Source organism: Trichosurus vulpecula, chromosome 3, assembly GCF_011100635.1.
Source record: "Trichosurus vulpecula isolate mTriVul1 chromosome 3, mTriVul1.pri, whole genome shotgun sequence".
Lineage (NCBI taxonomy): Eukaryota > Metazoa > Chordata > Mammalia > Diprotodontia > Phalangeridae > Trichosurus > Trichosurus vulpecula.
Window position 1 is genome coordinate 122,963,484 of NC_050575.1, and position 19,535 is coordinate 122,983,018.

Genomic DNA, 19,535 nt, shown 5'->3' on the forward strand with positions numbered 1-19,535 from the left:
GAAAGTCCATCTATGCTGAAAAGCAATCTAGAGTTAGGAAAAAAAAAGTTAGTAAAATGCCCTTTTGACCCAGTGATCCTACTGCTGGGTATATATTCCAAGGAGGAACAAGACAAAAGGAAAGGTACCATATACGCAAATATATTCATGGCTATACTTTTTGTGGTAGTAAAGAACTGAAAACAACGTAAGTGTACATAGATTGGGGTATGGCAAAATGTGACACATTAATAGAATATTACTGCATTAATAAAAAACAGCGGATATGAAAACTCAGAGAAACATAAAATATGAACTGAACAAGAGCAAACAAGAGCAGAATCACGAAAATAATATACACAATGTCTAGAACAGTATCAACTGAAAGAACAGTCAGACAAAACTGTATACTATATAATTCTAATAACCATGCTTGGCCCCAAAGAAGAGTTAAGGAAATGCATTTCTCTCTCATTGCCAAGGTGGAGGATGAGATTTAACAGTACAGAATATTGCACGGATTATTAGACATGGTCAATGTGACAGTTAATTTAACTGAATTTTTTTCTGCCTTTTTTTTTTTAATTTTTGTTACAAGGGATAGCTTATTAGGAAAGGCTAGGGGAAGGAACATATGTGGAAATTAGTGTGATATAGAAACAAAAGACATATAAGAAAAAGACAAAAAAACTAAATATCACCAAGTTTCACATGGAACAGCATGAAGTATGACATTAAACTAGCACAACTTCCTTCAATACTTCTAGGATCTGTGAATTTCACTGGGACGGGCACTCCCCTTCCATTCTCATATTCCAACTCCACAACTTGACAGACTGTTCATGAGTTGCTCCAGCCAAAAACAACTGATCACCTGGCGGCCAAACATCTAATGATGAACCTCTCTGAATTTAGTGAGCCTGGCTCTTGTATCAGAGACACAGGCTGTTACCAGGTCTGTACTTAAAGTCTTTTCAACTTAGGGCTCACCAGAGCCAGCACTCTACTAGCATAGCTATTAAGAATCCAGGGTCACTTCCACAACGTAGGAAATGTAGCTCTCAGAGGGGAGGTAGTACAATCACACAAAAATTAAAAGACAATTTTACAGACATCCTAAATACAACTAATAAAAATGGGATTAACTACAAATGAGTCAAAATAATTCCTCAAGTTTAATAACTTATTTTGTTTCAGAGATGGCAAAATCCATGTCCAGATCTGGGACCACCATGCGACTTTGAAGCCATTTCCATTTCATTCCTCCATCTATCTCCCTCCAGAACCAAAGTTCCCCTCTAACTTTCCTTTTCCCCCTCCCACTGGCATCCTAGGCTCTAGCTGAAAGAGACCCTGGCAATCATCTACCCCAGTGGGGTCAAACAGAAATGGGGAACATACTGACTTAGAAAATCACAAATTTATATTATCTATGTGTATCATATTTTCATGTATTTTGTTAAACAATTCCCAAAGAAATTTTAACCTGATTCCATTTCTGATTCAAACCCAGCGTGCAAAATAAGGAATTCATCTTGTATGAACTGCTACAGAGTGAATTAAGCAGAACCAGAACAATAATCACAGTGAATACAATCATATAAACGAAGAGAATACTAAAAGAAAGCCCAATTCTGAATAACTGTATTGACCAATCTGTGGCCCCAAATACCTACCACCTCCCTTGTCTTTGCAGGAAGGCAGAGCTCTAGAAAATGCAGCATAAGCTTTCAAAAATGGTCATGTTAGCAATTATTTTGGGTTGTTTTTCTTTGTTACAGGAACAGTTTCAAATTCCAGGACAGGAAAAATATTTAGAAATGACCATAAAATAAAAACAGATAACAATAAAACATTTGTTTTGGGTGTGTATTTCTATTTTTGCTTTTAATGATGAATTAGTTCAGCTCCAGGAATGGAATTCAGGTCATTGTTATAGAGACCAAAAGATATGCCATTTGGAAACTGTCATCAGCTACTTTTTTATTTCAAGGATGGAGACTAACCTACAACAATTTAGAAATGTCTTAAAACTGTTCTGTAGAGTTTGACCCAATTTAATCAAAATCAGCCAGGTTAAAATTATTATGGAACAAAGACAGACAAGAACAAAAATAAATACAAAATCCCAGGCGTATTTGAGTTAAAACAGACTTCAAACATAGGATCACAAGCTTTGTAGTGATTTATCAGAGTAGCCAATACATGACCAGGTTAGAAACTCAACTTTCTGAGTAATTCAAGTTTGGAAACTAACATCAAAATACATAGCTAGAACTTGGAGAGAAAATAGCACTGTTTTGAAATAATTCCTCACTTTCCAGGGTTTCCTACTTCTTCATATTCAATGTAATGCTATAGGTCATCCTATTTCCTAAATATCCTTTGTATAGCTACCCTCTCACACCAAAGGGTTTAAAAACTTGGCCTAAGGGCCCACTAACCCTTAAATTTATTTAGTTCCCAAGATGGGATCCTGTGGAGAACAAGGCGTATCCTCCCCCTTTAATCAGGAGGTGATTTTCCAGCTTCTAAGTTATATAGTCAAAGTCTTAATGCCTTGGATTGAAGGTTATTAATCTGTATGGAGAAGATAATGCCACCTAATTCACTACCACATTGTGAGGTTTAACTAGTGGCAAGAAAGCATTTGGAGATCACCTTGGATCACAGCAGCTTCCACATATTCCTTCTAAAAATACAAATAAATTCAGAAGTAAAATTCAATTGAGCTTACCTCTGAGGATAGGGCTTTTTTGAATGCTAGCTGTTGAGAAGCATACTTTTCTGTTAAGTCTTCATTCTTCAACTCAAGATCCTCCTTAGCTTTTAAAAGATGATTTAGCCTATTAAAAAGCTGTTCAAGTTCTACATCTTTTTCTTTGATCTTCCCATCGAGTTGCTAAAAAAACCAAGGAATGCAAATTCAAGTATTTACCACAGCAAAAACATGAAGCAACTGTCACAAGAACATAATATTTTGCTTTTTTTAAATGATATCTTGTTCTAGAAATAATTCCCCTTCACTAAATAATGTTAGGTGATTACATGAACATAATTCTATTCTATTTTGACTAAATTACTGTTCACTGAATGTGAAAGGTTTCCCAAAGGACAGCTCTGGCTATGGCAGTATGACATATAGAAAAGGTCAGAGAGTGACAGACATAACCCTCCTTTGTACCATATTACCAATGTAGCTTTACTCTGTTTTCAAGAAACTCATTCCTTGTCACATATACTTCTAATAAGATAAATCTGTGATTTACTCCTTGTATGCTGTAAATCCAAATGTCTCTTTTAGAAGATTACAAACCCTGACTCAAACTAGAAAAATGTGTCTACGAACATTAAAAACTATCTTAAAATTTTCTCTATCTGCTGAGAAGATCTGAGGTCCAGCTGGGAAAATCCAAGGTTTCACAGACCCCTCTGGTCAACAGCAGGAATAATTCTCTGTGAGCATGTGCAATAAATTTCTTTTGTCCTCACCCTAAAATGTCCCAATAACTAGTCCCCTGGGTGAGCTAGTTCTACAGATGTATCACATAAACAGAACTCAAAAAGAAGTTGTATTAATGTGAACATGGACTTAATCAACTGGATGAAATCCTTTCTGGCTCTAAGCCTTTGGAATATAATGTAATGTAAAATGTTAAATTCAAATTCAACAAACAGGTAATAAACAAGCACTTTGCACAGAACTGGATTAGACACTGAGGGTGACAGAAAAAGAACGATGATCCAGTTCCTACCATCATGGATCTTATAATTTATAGATATATCCTGACACTGCAAATTACTTCAATGAGAAGAAAAGATCATTAAATACAATTACATTATAGGGCAAAGAAACAACACTATAAAAGTTAAAAGTTGGTGATTAATCAAACCATGTTATAGGGGCTAAAGATCCAAGGTAAAAATATTCTAACTTGGGTCTAAGGCAATCAGCCCAATGATGCAATAGTGCAGTTTTCTGATGTTGTGGTGAGGTTTGTGTATAGTGAGATAAAGACAATATTGCGACAAGAGTAGTTGAGGAAATACAAGGAAATGTGACCACCATAATAGGAATAAGCCATGTAGACAAAATATATAAATACTATAAAAACCAAAACACAATACATGTACGGAAAACTGTTCTAAGTGCCATGTGAGATCCAAGAAATGAAAACTTATTTCTCTTAAAGAAGACCCAGAGTGAGGACAGTTTCTCTCTCACCTCCTATCCCAGTACTCTGATCTTCAAACACATTCCTTACACAAGTAAAAAGATTAGATAAAATATACAAGAAAAGCAAATCATTGTACCTGCAGCAAGACATCCTTCTGATTGACACTGTCTGTTAAGCATTTCATAACTTGTTCCTGGCTCTGCAATTTCTGATTACTTTCACTCAAAAGGACATTGTAACGTTGCTCCACTGACTTCTCTTTCTCAATCATTTCACCATGTAATTTCTCTACTTGATTTCTAAGGTCCTACCAAAAAAATAAACAAAACTGGAATTAACAAAAATTTCAACGATCTGCATTAGCTTAACTTTCTACACTTTTCAATTAGTAGTCTAAAGAATGTATTTGGTAAATTGTTCATTTTTTTTTACTTAATTTTAAGAAAAAGAATGTTAAGAAATAGGTATCAACACTTTCCACTAAAAACAGACTGGAAAACTACCACTTTTTTGTCATACACATGTTGTCATATTTGATAAATAGAAACCCGACACTAGGGTAAAAAGGCTTTATTACATTAAAACCAAATTCCAAGGAAGAAGTATTCACTAGCACTAGTACCAAAGAATTGGTTTTTGGGGGTTTTTTTGGCCAGATCTGTGATTTCATTGGTGGAAGGACCACCCCTGTCTCTCAAACTTCTTCAACTAACCAGTGCAGATCAGCAACTGTTCTACAATTTCATCTTAAAGAATTACAGAAGAAAGGGGAGGTGGGAGGAGGACTAAGAAGTTAAGTAATTTGCCCAACGTCATACAGCCAGTACGTTAGAGGCATCCCTTCAAGCCAAGTCTTCCTAAATCCAAAGAAAGCTCTCTCCCCACCAGGCCACACTGCCTCCACAGAGGAGCTGTTGACACTCTTGACGTTTACAATGTATTGATGAGAGGCAGCATGCTAAAACAGAAAGCAACACTGGATCAGCAGAAAGAAGGTTTGGTTTTGAGTTACTAGTAGTCATGTGGTAATGGACAGTTATCTCCCCTTTCTGGGTGTCAGTTTCATTGCCTGCAAAACAAAAGGAATAGCTAGGTAGAGTAGTGAATAGAGTTCTAGCCCTGGGGTCAGGAAGGTCTGAGTTCAAATCTTGCCTCAGAAACTCACTGGCTGTGTGACCCTGTACAAGTCACTTAACCCCAACTGCCTCCACAAAAAAACAACAACGAAAGGACTAAAATAGATCAGGAGTCAAAAAGGGCCAAATTTGGTCTTCCACATGCTTTTTGTATGGCTGGTCCAAGAAGTAAGAATGGGCTAAGAATGGTTTTCCCAGGACAGCCAAATCTGGCCTGCTACTCTGCAGCTTGCTTTTATACACCAATGAGCGAAGAATTTTTTTTCATTTTTAAACAACGTTATATTGTATTTTAAAATGTAAAAACCCTTCCTAGCTGTAGCCAGATTTAGCCATACCGACATCTGGATTAGAAGATTTCTAAAGTCCCCTTCTAGGCCTAACATTTTTATCAATCTAGAAATATAAAATGCTTCCATGGATGGTATAATGGATAAAGCACTGGGCCCAAAGTCAGGAAGACTTGAGTTCAAATATTCCTTCAGACATTTACTAGTTGAGTAATGCTGGGCAAGTGACTTAAACTCTCAGACTCAGTTTCTTCATTTGTAAAATGGGCATAATGATAGCACCTACCTCATAGGGTTGTTGTGAGGATAAGATGAGATGATATTTATAAAGTGTTTTGCAAACCATAAAGCACTATATGTAAATGCCAGGCACCATCGTCACATCTTATATTACAAGTTTATTTAAGATCACTCAGTTCAACGTATATTACTGACACTAACCATGTAAAGTGAGCAATATAATTTCTGCCTATTCATTGATAACTGTAGTGAGGATCAAATGACATAATACTGGTGAAAGTGATTTCTAAATATAAAGCACTACAAAATGTAATATATTATTATTTCACAAATCACCTTAAAAATCATCCCTCAAAATAAGTTCTCTGAAGTGGATCTCTATTATTTGCTAGAAGCCACTCCTGACTTTCCTGATTCTCCATAGTCCCTGTTTTCCTCCTCCTCAAATTATCTTGCATTTACTTCATTCTTTGTACGATGTATTCCCCAACAGACTGTAAGCTCCTTAGGGGCAGGGACCATGCTTCACTTCTGTCTTTGTATCCCGAACACTTGGCACAGTGCCTTGTACACAGCAAATACTTAATGAATGCCCATTCAAACTGGAATAAAGGTTCCCACTGCTCTAGTCACTCTAAGAGGTGAAGTTGGGGATACTGACCCCCCACAATCCATACTCTGTACCTCCTCCTAGGACGAGTTCTATCAGTCCCATAGAACAATATAACAAGCAATAAGAAGCAAAGGGAAATCTCTGTCTCTATCTTGTTCTGTTTCTCCCTTCATCCTTCTTCCCCCTCCTCTCCCCTCTTCACCCTACAATTACAGTTCTCTCCCAGTGTTACAGAAGAATCACAAATGATGTCTAAAGCAATACAATTAGTAGCATGTAAGCCACTACCTCAATGTACTCTCATCCTAGACCTGATCTTCTATACCACAGAATGTTAAATCAGCTTTCCACAATTTAGTAAATTAACAACAGAGCACACTCAAGGCCTAAATGCCCAATCTGGCAATCAGAATAAAGGGCAATAATATCTTCCTCTACAAAAGCTATTCTTAGAACCCTTTACATAATGGAGACTAACCAGTTAAAAACACTGCCTATCAGTTTTCGGAGGAAAAATACAAGCTACCAACAGCCTCGTGAAAAAGTTTTCTAAATCACTAATAATTAGAGAAATGTAAACTGAAACAACTCTGTGGTACCACTTCACACCCATCAGATTGGCTAAGGTGACAAAAAGGGAAAATGACAAACGTGAGAGGGGCCATAGGAAACAGTCACACTAAGCAATGTTGGAATTATGAACTACTCCAACTATTCTTGGAACTACGCTAATAAAGTTATTAAACCGTGCATATTCTTTGATGTAGAAATACTGCTAACTAGGTTTATAACCCACAGAGATCAAAAAGAGGAAAAGGGAAGATAAATGTTGGAGAGGATGTGGGAAAATTGGGACACTGATGCACTGTTGGTAGAGCTGTTAACTGATCCAACCATTCTGGAGAGCAATTTGGAACTATACCCAAAAGGCAACCAAACTGTGCATACCCTTTGATCCAGAAAAACCGCCACTAGGTCTGCATTCCAAAGAGATCATAACAAAGGAATAAGGCCCTACGTATGCAAAAATATAGCAGCCCTTTTCATGGTGGCAAAATATTGAAAACTGAGGAAATGCCCATCAATTGGGGAATGGCTGAACAAGCTGTGATATAAGAATGTAATGGAATATGATTGGCAAAAAGAAATGATGAACTGGCAGATTTCTGAAAATCCTGGAAAGACTTGTACAAACTGATACAAAGTTAAATGAGCAGAACCAGGAAGACATTGTACACAGTATCAGTAACATTGTGTGATGATCAGCTATGAAAGACTCAGTTCTTCTCAGCAACACAGTGATCCAAGACAAGTACAAAGTACTCACGAAGGAAAATGCTATCCATATCCAGATAAAGAACTGATGATTTCTGAATGCAGATGGAAGCATATTTTTCCACTTTATTCTTTCTCAAGGTATTTTTTTATCTGTTTATTCTTTCACAACTGTGACTAATACAGAAATATTTTTTACATGACAATACACGTACAACCTGCATCTAACTGCCTACCATTTACAGAGGAGGAGAGGGAAGAGGAGAAAAATTTGGATCTCAAAATCTTGTAAAAATGAATGCTAAAAATTTTCTTGACATGCAACTGGAAGAAAAAATAAAATACTATTTTAAAAAAACCGAGAAGAAAAAAAGAGTAAAAGGACCCATAAGCATGAAAATATTTATAGTAATTCTTTTTGCAGTGGCAAAGAATTGGAAACTGACAGGATATCCATTAATTGGGAATGGTTGAATAAGTTATGGCATATGAATGTGATGGAATACTATTGTTATATACAAAATGATGAAGGGGATGATTTCAGAATAAACTTGTTAAGAGTTGTATGAACTGAAGCAAGGTGAAGGGAGCAGAACTAGGAGAATAATCTATACAATAACAAATATTGTCAACATAATAAACTTTGAAAGACTTAGTAACTGATCAACATAATGACCAACCACAATTCTGAAGGATTCAGGATCATGCTACCCAACTCCAGATAGAAGAACTCATGAACTCATCAAACGTGCTTCAACATGAAGCACATTTTCTTCTCTTTCTATCCTTTTATTTGGTTTGTTTTGGGGTTTTTTGGTGGGGTTTTTTTTGGGGGGGGGAAACATGGGTAATGCAGGAATTTGTTTTATATGACTACGTATTTGTAAGGGGCTTTGTTTTTCTTACCTTCTCAATAGGTGTGAAAGGAGGAAGTAGAGAATTTAGAACTGAAAATAAAATTTAATTTAAAAATGAAGAAAAAAATAAGAACACAGCCAAAGCCGACTTTCACCTTAGTTGATGTTATCCCCAATTTCTTGAAATGTATATTATACAGCATTTCAAAGGACTTGTGATCTCATCTACTGGAGTACTCTTTCCAATAATGCAGAGTACCACACATCTATGCACCCTCATTCTGCTGGAATCTTATACTTTCTTGTAAACCCTGGGGGTACGTTGGGGGGAGGGGGAAGATAGAGAAGAAGGTATCAATGCAAAGTGCAACCTTCTACTTCTCTTGACAATGTGTGGTTATATGTGTTACAGTAGTATAAATGAATTAAAAGCGTAGAGGATATAAAAGCCCACTGCAGTTACTGCTTATTGCCTATTTTTAAATGGTGTTTGAGTTGAAATGCCACGGCCTTCCTCCAACAAATTGTCTCCCATGCATACATCAAAAAGATTTAACTTTAATTTAAAGACTTAACACTGATCACTTTGTTCATCAACTTTTGGATTTTTCAAACCAAATGAGGCATAAAACGAAGAGATGCATGCATGCCAAAACTATGTACCAAGGGCATGGTCAAACACAGAGCCCAGATTAATGAAGGATTCCATATAGATGACAAAGTCGTCTAGAAACTCCTGTCTTCAAATGACGTGATACTGGATGTATCAAGCCCTAGAGCACTGCAGAAATCCATGTTCTCTCAAAAGAAGTGAACATAGCTCTCCACACTGAAAAACAAAAACAAGTAGATGAAGAAGACCTATTACCCAGACCAGAGGTGTCAAACTAATAAGGCTGGACCAGATTAAAATGTAATTGGGAAACGTTTAACCAAAACAAAAATTAAAATACACCACAACATACAGTGACACTGTTCATTTGTGATTTGCTAAGTCAATATGCAGCCCTCAGGGTTCTATTTCTATTTAAATTTGCCACCCCTGGTCTAGTCTACCACATGCAGCTAGATAGGCAGCCCACTGCATTTACCCAACAGGATGTTATGTGTTAGACACTGTGCTTGGACAACAAGATGGGCCCAGAATCAAACTGAATAGTGGGCTGGATTAATTTTGAGAAATTGCAATATACTTTTAATAACTCCAAATTTCTCCCTAAAATAAAGTCCCGACTCTTTTAACAACATTCTTCCAGCAATACTGTAAAGCAGTAAATCATGAAATACTATGGTCTCTGAAGAATTAAACTGGAAAGTTAACATAAAGAAAGACAGAGAAGCACCAGCTGGATTTTGGATAGGCCAAAACATTACCAACCAAGAACAGTACAAAATAAGTCACATAAAAGATGTCATCAGATTAAACTGTACTACAGAGCAGCAGTCATCAAAACTGCCTGGTACTGGTTAAGAAATAGGGGTGTGGATCAGTGGAATAGGATAGGCACACAAGTAGGAGAAATCAACAAGTTTAGCAATCTACTCTTTGATAAACCCAAAGAGGCCAGCTTCTGGGCTAATAATTCACTATTTCACAAAAACTGTTGGGAAAATTGGAAAATGGTAGGGCAGAAACTGGGCATAGACCAATATCTCACACCATACACCAAAATAAAGTCAAAATGGGTTCACGATCTAGGAGTAAAATCTGATACTATAAGTAATTTGGGAAAGCAAGGAATAGTTTACTTATCAGATTTATGGAAAAGTAAAGAATTCATGACCCAACAAGAGATAGAGAGCATTACAAAATGCAAAATAGATAATTTTGATTATGTTAAATTGTACAAAAAAAGCCAATGCAACAAGAATTAGGAGGGAAGCAGAAAATTGGGAGAAAATCTTTGCAACTAGTTTCTCTGATAAAGGCCTCCTTTCTAAAATATACAGGGAACTGAGCCAAATATATAGGAATACAAGCCATTCCCCAATTGAGAAATGGTCAAAGGATATGAACAGGCAGTTTTCAGAGGAAGAAATTAAAGCTATCTATAGGCATATGAAAAAATGCTCTGGATCACTACTGATTAGAGAAATGCAAATCAAAACAACTCTTAGATACCACATCTCTCCTGTCAGATTGGCTAAAATAACAAAACAAGAGGATAACAAATGCTGGAGAGGATGTGGGAAAATTGGAACATTGTTACATTGCTGGTGGAGTTGTGAGCTGATCCAGCCATTTTGGAGAGCGATTTGGAACTATGCCCAAAGGGCTGTAGATATGTTCATACCCTTTGACCCAGCAATACCACTTCTAGGGTTGTATCCCAAAGAAATCACACAAGCGGGAAAAGGACCCATATGTACAAGGATATTTATAGCAGCTCTTTTTGTGATAGCCAAGAAATGGAAATCAAAGGGATGCCCATCAATTGGGGAATGGCTGAACAAGCTGTGGTATATGAAAGTAATGGAATACTATTGTGCCATAAGAAATGGGGATGATACGGACTTCGTAACAATCTGGAAAAACCTACACGATATTATGCTGAGTGAGCGGAGCAGAGCCAGGAGAACATTGTACACAACCACAGATATATGGATTCTGTGAGGACCAACCCTGACATACTTCGCTCTTCTCAGCAACGTAAGGTGCAAGGACAACTCCAGGGGACTCACGATGGAGAATGCTATCTTCATCCAGAGAAAGAACTGTGAAGTTTGAATGCAGATTGAGGCACACTTCATGCTTGCCTTTTTTCTTCTCTTTTGTTTTTGTTTTTGGGTTTGTTTTTTTTTTGGTTCTGTCTCTTCTTTCTCATGATTCACCCCATTGGTCATAATTCTTTTCCACAACTTGACTAGTGTATAAATTAATTCAATGCGAAGTTATACATGGTAGTTATATGAGATTCCATGCCGTCTTGGGGAGGGAGGGGAGAAAATCTGGATCTCAAAATTATGTAGAACCGTGTGTTGTAAACTAAAAATAAAAAAAAATTAATTTAAAAAAAAAAGATGTCATCAGAGAGACATGTGATTGGAAAAGAAGACAGACTGGTTATGTGGCAAGAGCAAGGGATATATAGTAAGTATATTAGCATTCATGCTTGACTGGTATCTATGCAATGTTAAGAGAAACTCTGCCAAATAAATTTTTTTCTATTGCTTTGACCATGAAATTTCTGTTCTTGACCATCTCCAGATTTTAATACCATTTTTTTTTCTCATAAGTCTTTAGATCATCCATGCTGTTAATGCTACAAAAGGATCTGAAAGCTCCAAAGGCCAAAGAAGAGTTATTATGTGCAAGGTTAAAAAGAAAAAAAAACTAGCAAACTATGCACTTCTAACACTCAAGCCACTTGGAAGGCTTTCAATCAAACATTGGGATCTAGCAGTTTTACCGCATGCATGGCTTACCATGATGGTTCAATACTTTAAACATATCCATAATCTCCCTGATGTGGGCACTCACTCAAAAGGCAGATCACCATCCATCTACCTCTTCTCTTCCTATGAGATTCCTGCCCATATACTTTCATATCCTCTAAAGCATCTACCCAATCCACTAGAGGCTTTCCTCCACATTCTTCAACATTCTACAAGAAGCAGAGAAGCATTAAGCTATTGGCTATCCCTCTCTCCCCCCACGTGGACCATCTCCTTTTCCAAACAGATGTTTTTGGTATGCTCTTTTATGTCACTTTTTGCACACAAGTCATTGTAAGTGATAACTCTGTAATCTATTTTACCCACTGGGGTGGGTATCTTTGTGTTAGCCTCAGTACCTAGAGTACAAGGTGTTGTTTTGATGCTCAATAAATGTTTGTTGAATGAACAGCGAGGAATTCATGAACAAATTTTTCTAATAACAATTCTTTCCTATTAAAAAATATTCTTCCTTCCATAAACAGATGTCTCTTTGATACACATACTTCAAAGCTAGGTATGTTCTATAATGCGTACTCAAAATATCTTAGCTAGAAATCCTTTTGTAATTAAGACACACATTCTTAAATCTATAATACCACAAACCCTTCAAAATATGCCATATTCCAATGGACATCATTCTGATTGAAAACCAAGATAGTAATGCAGATAGATTCAATAATCTAAAAGGGTAGAAGTCAGAAGGGTATGGGTTCAATTCTTCATTGTGTCACCAACTTACAAGATGACCCCAATTTGCTTAGCAATAGACTGGAAATCATTCACATCTACCTCTCCTAAGGTTGTTAGGAAGAACTGAAAGGAATGCAAAATACTTTATTAAGCAATTTATGTTGCTCTTTATATTTGCAATAAATTTGTATGCTGTCCTTGAAAGATCATTCAATTTTTGCCTTTTAATTTTAAAAATGTTTATATAACACATTAAATAAAGAATGTGTGCTCTTCATGTGTGTAGTAATTACAAATCCACTTAAACAATTTTCTGGACTCTATTCCTTTCTTTATGCAAACTTACATCAGTACCTTACTTTAGATGGCTGGTTCAACCTCTATTGTGTGGGTACTCAGTACCAATTTGTTCCTCCTTCCTTTTCATTTGATTTTTAAAATTTTAATTCAACCACTTAGATTAAGGAACTTCATCCCCTTTAAATAAAATGCATTAATGTAGCGCTACACTTTTCTCATTAACACAACACCATCAGAGTTTTCACAACAGCGACATACAAGTTTTCTTCTTCCAGGTGTTGTTGATAATAGAGTAACACACTGTCCACTGTATGCAAAGACTGTACTTCGAGTTTCTGTTTCTAGTAATGAGAATGTGGACTGAAATGAGATATTCATGTTTTCTTTTCCTGTCACATATATAGACCAAAGACATTTATTTATATGAGTAATGCTGTCTAGGTCAAAGGGGAAATCTATGATTGTCTAACAAAAGATTTTTCTGGGAAAAATTAATCAAACCTAGAATCGCAGAATGTTAGAGCAAGAAAAGGCCTTAGAGACCAACCCCTTCATTGCAAATGGGAAAACTAAGGCCCACGGAGGAAAACTGATTTATCCAAGACCACATAAATTAATAAAGAGCTACATGTCCACTTAAGTCTCCTGATTCCCTGGTCAGTGTTCTCTCCACTATGCCATACTGCCTTCTCAATCTCAAACTTACATACAAACAACTCTGAATTAAACTGAGGCTCCCAGTAATCAATTTGAATATTGATATTTTAGAGATTCCATTTTTATCAATCAGCAGAAAAGGATAATTAAAAGATTTAAAAATAATCACTAGATATGTACTGTAGTCCTTAGTCCTCCCCACCATGACCCCGGATTCATTAGTACCACCATCACAACTGAGCTCGTTGACCAACAAGAATAATCAACGTCAAAACAAATTATAATTTTCTCCCAACTGAAGAACGATACCCAAAACCATACTGAGATTTCATGTCAAATACCCTCATTTAAGAGGTGAGGAAAACGGAACCCACAGAAGTAACCTGTTCCAGTTCATACAGGAAGTTGACAGAGCTCTATTTTGAATTCTATTAGGACAGGAGTTATTTTTTATCTAAACTCTGCATCTCCTCGAATGGCTAACACAATACTCTGTACAAAGTAGGGACTTACTAAGTTCAATGGATAAAAAAGAAAAATCATATTCAATAAATAAAAAGCAATAATCAGACTCATTTCTCCCAAAAGGTGATAACCTCAGATTACTATCAAATGTTCTCTTTTGGAGAGGTATAGTGGAAAGAAAGCTGGACCAGGAAGCAGGAGATCTACATCTGAATCTAAGCTCTGCCAGATCTACAACCCTAAGCAAGTAGAGTTTCCTAATCTATAAAATAGGTGGGGAGAAGGGGGAGCAGGTTAAATGATCTCTAGAGTCTCTTTCAGTTCTCATGATCACCTGAACACCTGCATTCGAGTTTTACTTCTACCACTTATTAGCTAAGTGAACTTGGAAAAGTCCCTTCAACTCTCTGGGATTCAGATGCCTTACCAGTAAAATGGGGCCGGGGTGGGGGCGGTGTGGAGAATATGTATTACCATCTCCTAAAGGTGCTGATAAGAAAGTTGTATGTTGACTGTAAAGCACTAGAGAAATGTGAGCCGCTATTCTCATGACCTCGAATTATACCAAAACACTGAAATGTTATGACTACTCCTCTCAATGCATTTTCCGATAATGACCATAAAATTACCACAGAAGCCGCACCACGATGTTCTCCCCTACCTCTGTGCCTCCACTTCCCCAGAATGCCCTCTCATCTCTTCTCTATCCAGCCAAATCTTTAACGTCCTTTAAGGCCCAATTCAAGTCCCATTTATCTCATGAAATTTTCCCTAACTATTCCACCTTTCACTGATTTTCCTTTCTTCAGGACTTCTGCTCTTCAACACTTAATTACAGCGTCTTCCATAGTCCACTGTTTCAATGTCTCTTGGTCTTACTTCCTCAGCTGGGCTTAACTAAAGGCTAAGATCATATCTTGCACTTTTCTATGTGTCATCCTCCTTACCCCAACAGTAGCACACCTAGAGCTGAGTACATAGTAAATTCTTAATAAATATCTATTTGATTTACAAAGTAAAATTCTGGGAGATTAATGAAAACTAGCCTAGCCTTTAAAAATCAGTCCATCCAACATGAAACAGGACCTTTTGATACTTTGACGTAAAACTGGCCTATTTTGGGTCCTATCCAAGAAGATTTCATTCCTAAATTCCACTTCAAAGCAATGCATGTTACACCTGGATTTCAGGAAAATAACATTAAGTAAACAACTGAAATTTCCCATACTTCCTAGAAATTCCATTTCAATACCCTGTTAGAAAACTCTAAACCAAAAGAGAAAAAGTTTTGAATGCTGCATCTGTCTCTTAACAAATTAGAACTACAGACCAAATTTGAAAAGAGACCATACATACATATAGGATCCTGGAGTTTTGTATATTTACATAAGAAATAAAAGGCCATATCCTTGATTTCTTCCTAAACTGAATTTGTTAAACTTTATCTTTGGTCAGGTAAAGAAGAGGAAGTTTTTCATCCATCAAATTTTATCTTATCAAGTTTCTGTCAGAAAGTTGGCCGTTCTTCTCAGGGGTTGCCTTCAAATATTTGCACATAAATTCACTCCGTAGAACTATCATTAATTTTAAGATACCCTCTGAAATTATCCCCACCTAAGCAGTAGGAAATAAATGAGTCTGTCCATAAGTCTTTAGTGAATATCCACTAAGTACCTGGCTCTGCATTAGGTACTTTAGAAGAAAAGAAAGCACTGTGAAAGGGAAAGAGCAATAGACCTACCTACAGTTCAAATCCCAACTCTACCATGTAATTAGTAGCAATTTCTATTGGCCAATTATAGCCACCACAACCCCCAGCTTCAATTTCCTCATTTGTAAAATGAGAATAATAAAACATCACTGACCACATAGAACTGAAATGAAGAAAGCAATCTGCAGACACCATTAAAATGTGTACTATTACATGGAAGAACTGTCAGATATGGCTTCTGTCCTCAAGAAGCTTACAAAGTGATTTGGAGAGAAGACTAACACACACACACACAAAAACAGCCATAATTCTTCAAAGATAAAAGATTTCCTCAATGTGAGTACCCCCCAAAAGTCCTCCAATACAGACTACAACCCCACCATGACTTAGTAGATGATCTTCTGTGATTGAAAAATTCATCACCCTGCAACCACCTTTATAGTGAGTCTCTCTGAATTGATCTAAGCTGGTCCTCAGGTGACACAGTTTAACAGCCCATCACTGGCCTATACCCAAAGCCCTTCCAGTTTGTGGAACCTGCCAGAGCTTCTGTTCCACTTGGACAGCATCTAAGAACACAAGTCCATCTGCACCCCACTATGAGAAGTCCCAGAGTAAGACTTCAGTGGTACATAGGCTAGAATAAAACCAACTGTGTAAGAAAGACCATAAATATGATAGAGGTAGAAAAAAGGGAGATCAGCAAGGCTTACAAAGTGGGAAAGTGGTGTAAAGGAATGTGGCCCAGACTAACAGAGGACTTAGGCCTGAATCATGGCTCTACTACTTGTTACCTCTGATGGAGATCTTTAAGCGGTGGCTAAATAACCAGCTGTCAACAACGCTATAAGGAAGAATGTTTAACCAAGTTTAGACAAGATTCTGAGGTTTCCTACAGTTCTTAGATTCTCTAGTAACTGTGTGACCTTAGGTAAATTATTTAACATTTCTGGTCCTGAGTTTATTGATCTATACAAGGAGAAGGTTGGAACAAATGGCCTCTAAGGCATCTTCTAACTTAAAAAAAAATCCACAATCCAATAATCTTACACTGGTCATTCTGAAGCTCTTCTGTTATAACAATATTCAGAAACAAAAACAGGACACAAGATTCTAGCCTTCAATGTCCCACCATACCCCAAAAGATGCCATTCCAACTTGAGATAGCATCAGCTGATAGGAGACTCTTCAAAGATGATGTTGGCATCTGAAATGCTTGCTGATCCCTTCTCACAGACCAATGAAACACTTCAGCATTACTCCAAAGAAAAGTGCTTTTGACTAGCTCAGTCTGGGGAAAAAAATAGCTTGAAAGGTGCAGAGAGGTCCTTTTGTGAAGAACAGAGGTTACTATGGATGCTGGGGCAGGAAATTTACTTTTTCTTGCCTTGATTAGTGAATGTGGACCTCAGGAAATCTTACTTATTAATTAGATGTGCTGACTAGATGATGGTAGACTGGTGCCCTCCTTAAGGACAGGGACTGGTTTTGTGCTTTTGTTTTGCTTTGTAACCCCAGCTTCTAGTGCCGTGCGCTGACTGAGTGGTAACTTGCCACAAGAAAGACAAGTCTGCACTTCCACTGGATTAAGCTTTAAGGGATACAGTAGGCTCAAGGCTCTGCTATGACACTGACTTTCATGGCACATATGACCACAAGCAAGGTACTTCACCTCTGTGACCCTCAATTTCCTCACTTGAAAAACAAGGGTAATAATACTTACACTATCTAAATTATGAAGCTATTGTGAAGAAAATTTTTTGTAAACATTAAAGCACTACAGAAATGCTAGTTACTATCATTATTGGTTGGAGGAGGAGTAGCAGTAGCAGTAGTTTTGAGTTAGTAACTCTCATACACTTAATATGTACCTAACCTGGCACCCAGAAACTTAGAAGGGGCTAGGTGCCTCTTAAAAGAGGCTAGGATTTGCCATGACTGAAATTCCTCCAATTTATCATTAAATACCACCTTATTCTGGGAAAATTCTGATTGCCATAGCTACATACCTGATATAAATAGCCAAGGAAGGAAGTTTTTAACCTTTGTTAAAGCTCATTTCCTCAGGTTTGTGGTCTGATACACAGTTAACAGAAATGCAAAAAACACTTTTTAAGGTGGCATATGTAGATGATTATTTGCCAAAAGATGTTCCTAATGTTGTCACGATCTTATTTCCAGAAATCCATCAACCAGCAGGAGTGTGAGAAATGCACACTAGAGGTATTCTGAGTCTAACTGCCCTAAAATTAAAACTGCTCCCCATCAAAGTACGCTAGATTAGCCAGCCGGGTGAAGGGTACAACTTTAATTAGATTGTTGGTCTTCAGCCAGCAGATATGCCTCTCCAGAGCAACAACAGCCAAGTGTTGAAGAACGCACTTGTCAGGTAAGATGACAAAGGTTCCAGTGACAGATGAGGGCATTATAAGACAGTCAAGGGAACACTCTCTAAACTGATTTCTAATAAATGTTGCTTAAAAGGGAGAAGAAAAACAACATGACTTGCTCCCATCCAGCACCAAATACTGAGAACCACTGCAAAAGATCACATCTGAGAGAGCTGAGGCACTCCCCTTCACTCACACAGGATAAGCATCATTTGTCCTTGCTCTCTCGTTCCAGACATCAGAGCAAAGAGGCAAGTGAAAGTTTCAGCGGGAGCCAAGGATGTGTGATTTCTGGCAGCTCCCCATTTCCAGCACAAAGAAGCTGTGACACTAAGTGATGCTAAGAAACAGATCAGGAACTACTGAATGAAAAGAAGGCTCCTGAACTTAGGGATTTGGGTCCCTCTGGTGGTATAAAATTACATAACAACAATGCTTTAAATTTTCTTTTTAAGAAGCTTCTTTTCAAGAGAGGTACTCCCATATTATTTTTCAGGTTGGTTTAAAAAAGAGACCATAAGAAAAGACAGTTATATATTGATCTAATGGCTAGAAACCTGCCAGCTTGATAAAATCAAATTTAGATTAGATAAAATGGCTCAAGTTAAGTGGGGTTTTGCTGTTTGTTTAAACTTGGGGCTATTGAAAATCATCTTAAAGTACATAAGTTCACTCTTCTTCTTGAACACTGCACACTAATGGCCACTGTGGGGCTTCAGGGTCATTGTAATGAAAATTAGATCATAACATCCAAGACTACATGTGAAAATTAAAGGAGAATCAGAGAATGTTAGATCTAGATGGGACCTTTGAACATAGAATGTTGGGATATAAAAATATAAACCATTAGAACTAGAAACAACCTCATAACATTGAACATTAGAGCACAGATAATAGTGAAAGTAAAACATAGAATACATAGAAGGGTCCTTCAAAATTATCTAACGGGAACTCATTTAACATTTAAAAGACAAGTAACTGGCACAGCCAGTTAGTTACAAAGCTAGAACCAGAATCTGGGCCCCCTAACTTCTAATCACGTGCACTGTCCATGGCTATGTGAACTGACAATGAATGTGTACTGAATCTAGGACACATTCAAGGAACTGCTATTTGACCTGCTTCCTTATCACTTGCCTCTGTGGGTTACAAGGAAGACATGAACAGAGGGTCTTACAATGAAAATTTACTCTATTTCTCTATTTGCTGTCCAAAGTGCGCCCCGTCCGCAGGGCGATTTTATGCAGCCCGCCGGTGTTTACTACGGGTGTGGAAATTGACACAAGTGCTTTAACTAAAGCATTTGTGTCAATTCC

At 37.3% G+C, this 19,535-nt stretch overlaps 1 protein-coding gene across 2 annotated transcripts in view; it reads right to left on the reverse strand.

Annotated features, from left to right (window-relative positions):
* Window positions 1-19,535, reverse strand: part of CDK5RAP2 (CDK5 regulatory subunit associated protein 2) — a 153,169-nt gene that overhangs the window by 75,309 nt on the left and 58,325 nt on the right. For both annotated transcript variants that reach the window (XM_036749546.1, XM_036749547.1), the window contains exons 13-14: window positions 4,294-4,464; window positions 2,717-2,881 (exon numbers count right to left, since the gene is read on the reverse strand). In XM_036749546.1, the coding sequence (XP_036605441.1) occupies window positions 2,717-2,881; window positions 4,294-4,464 (336 nt within the window). The remainder of the gene's footprint in view (window positions 1-2,716; window positions 2,882-4,293; window positions 4,465-19,535) is intronic.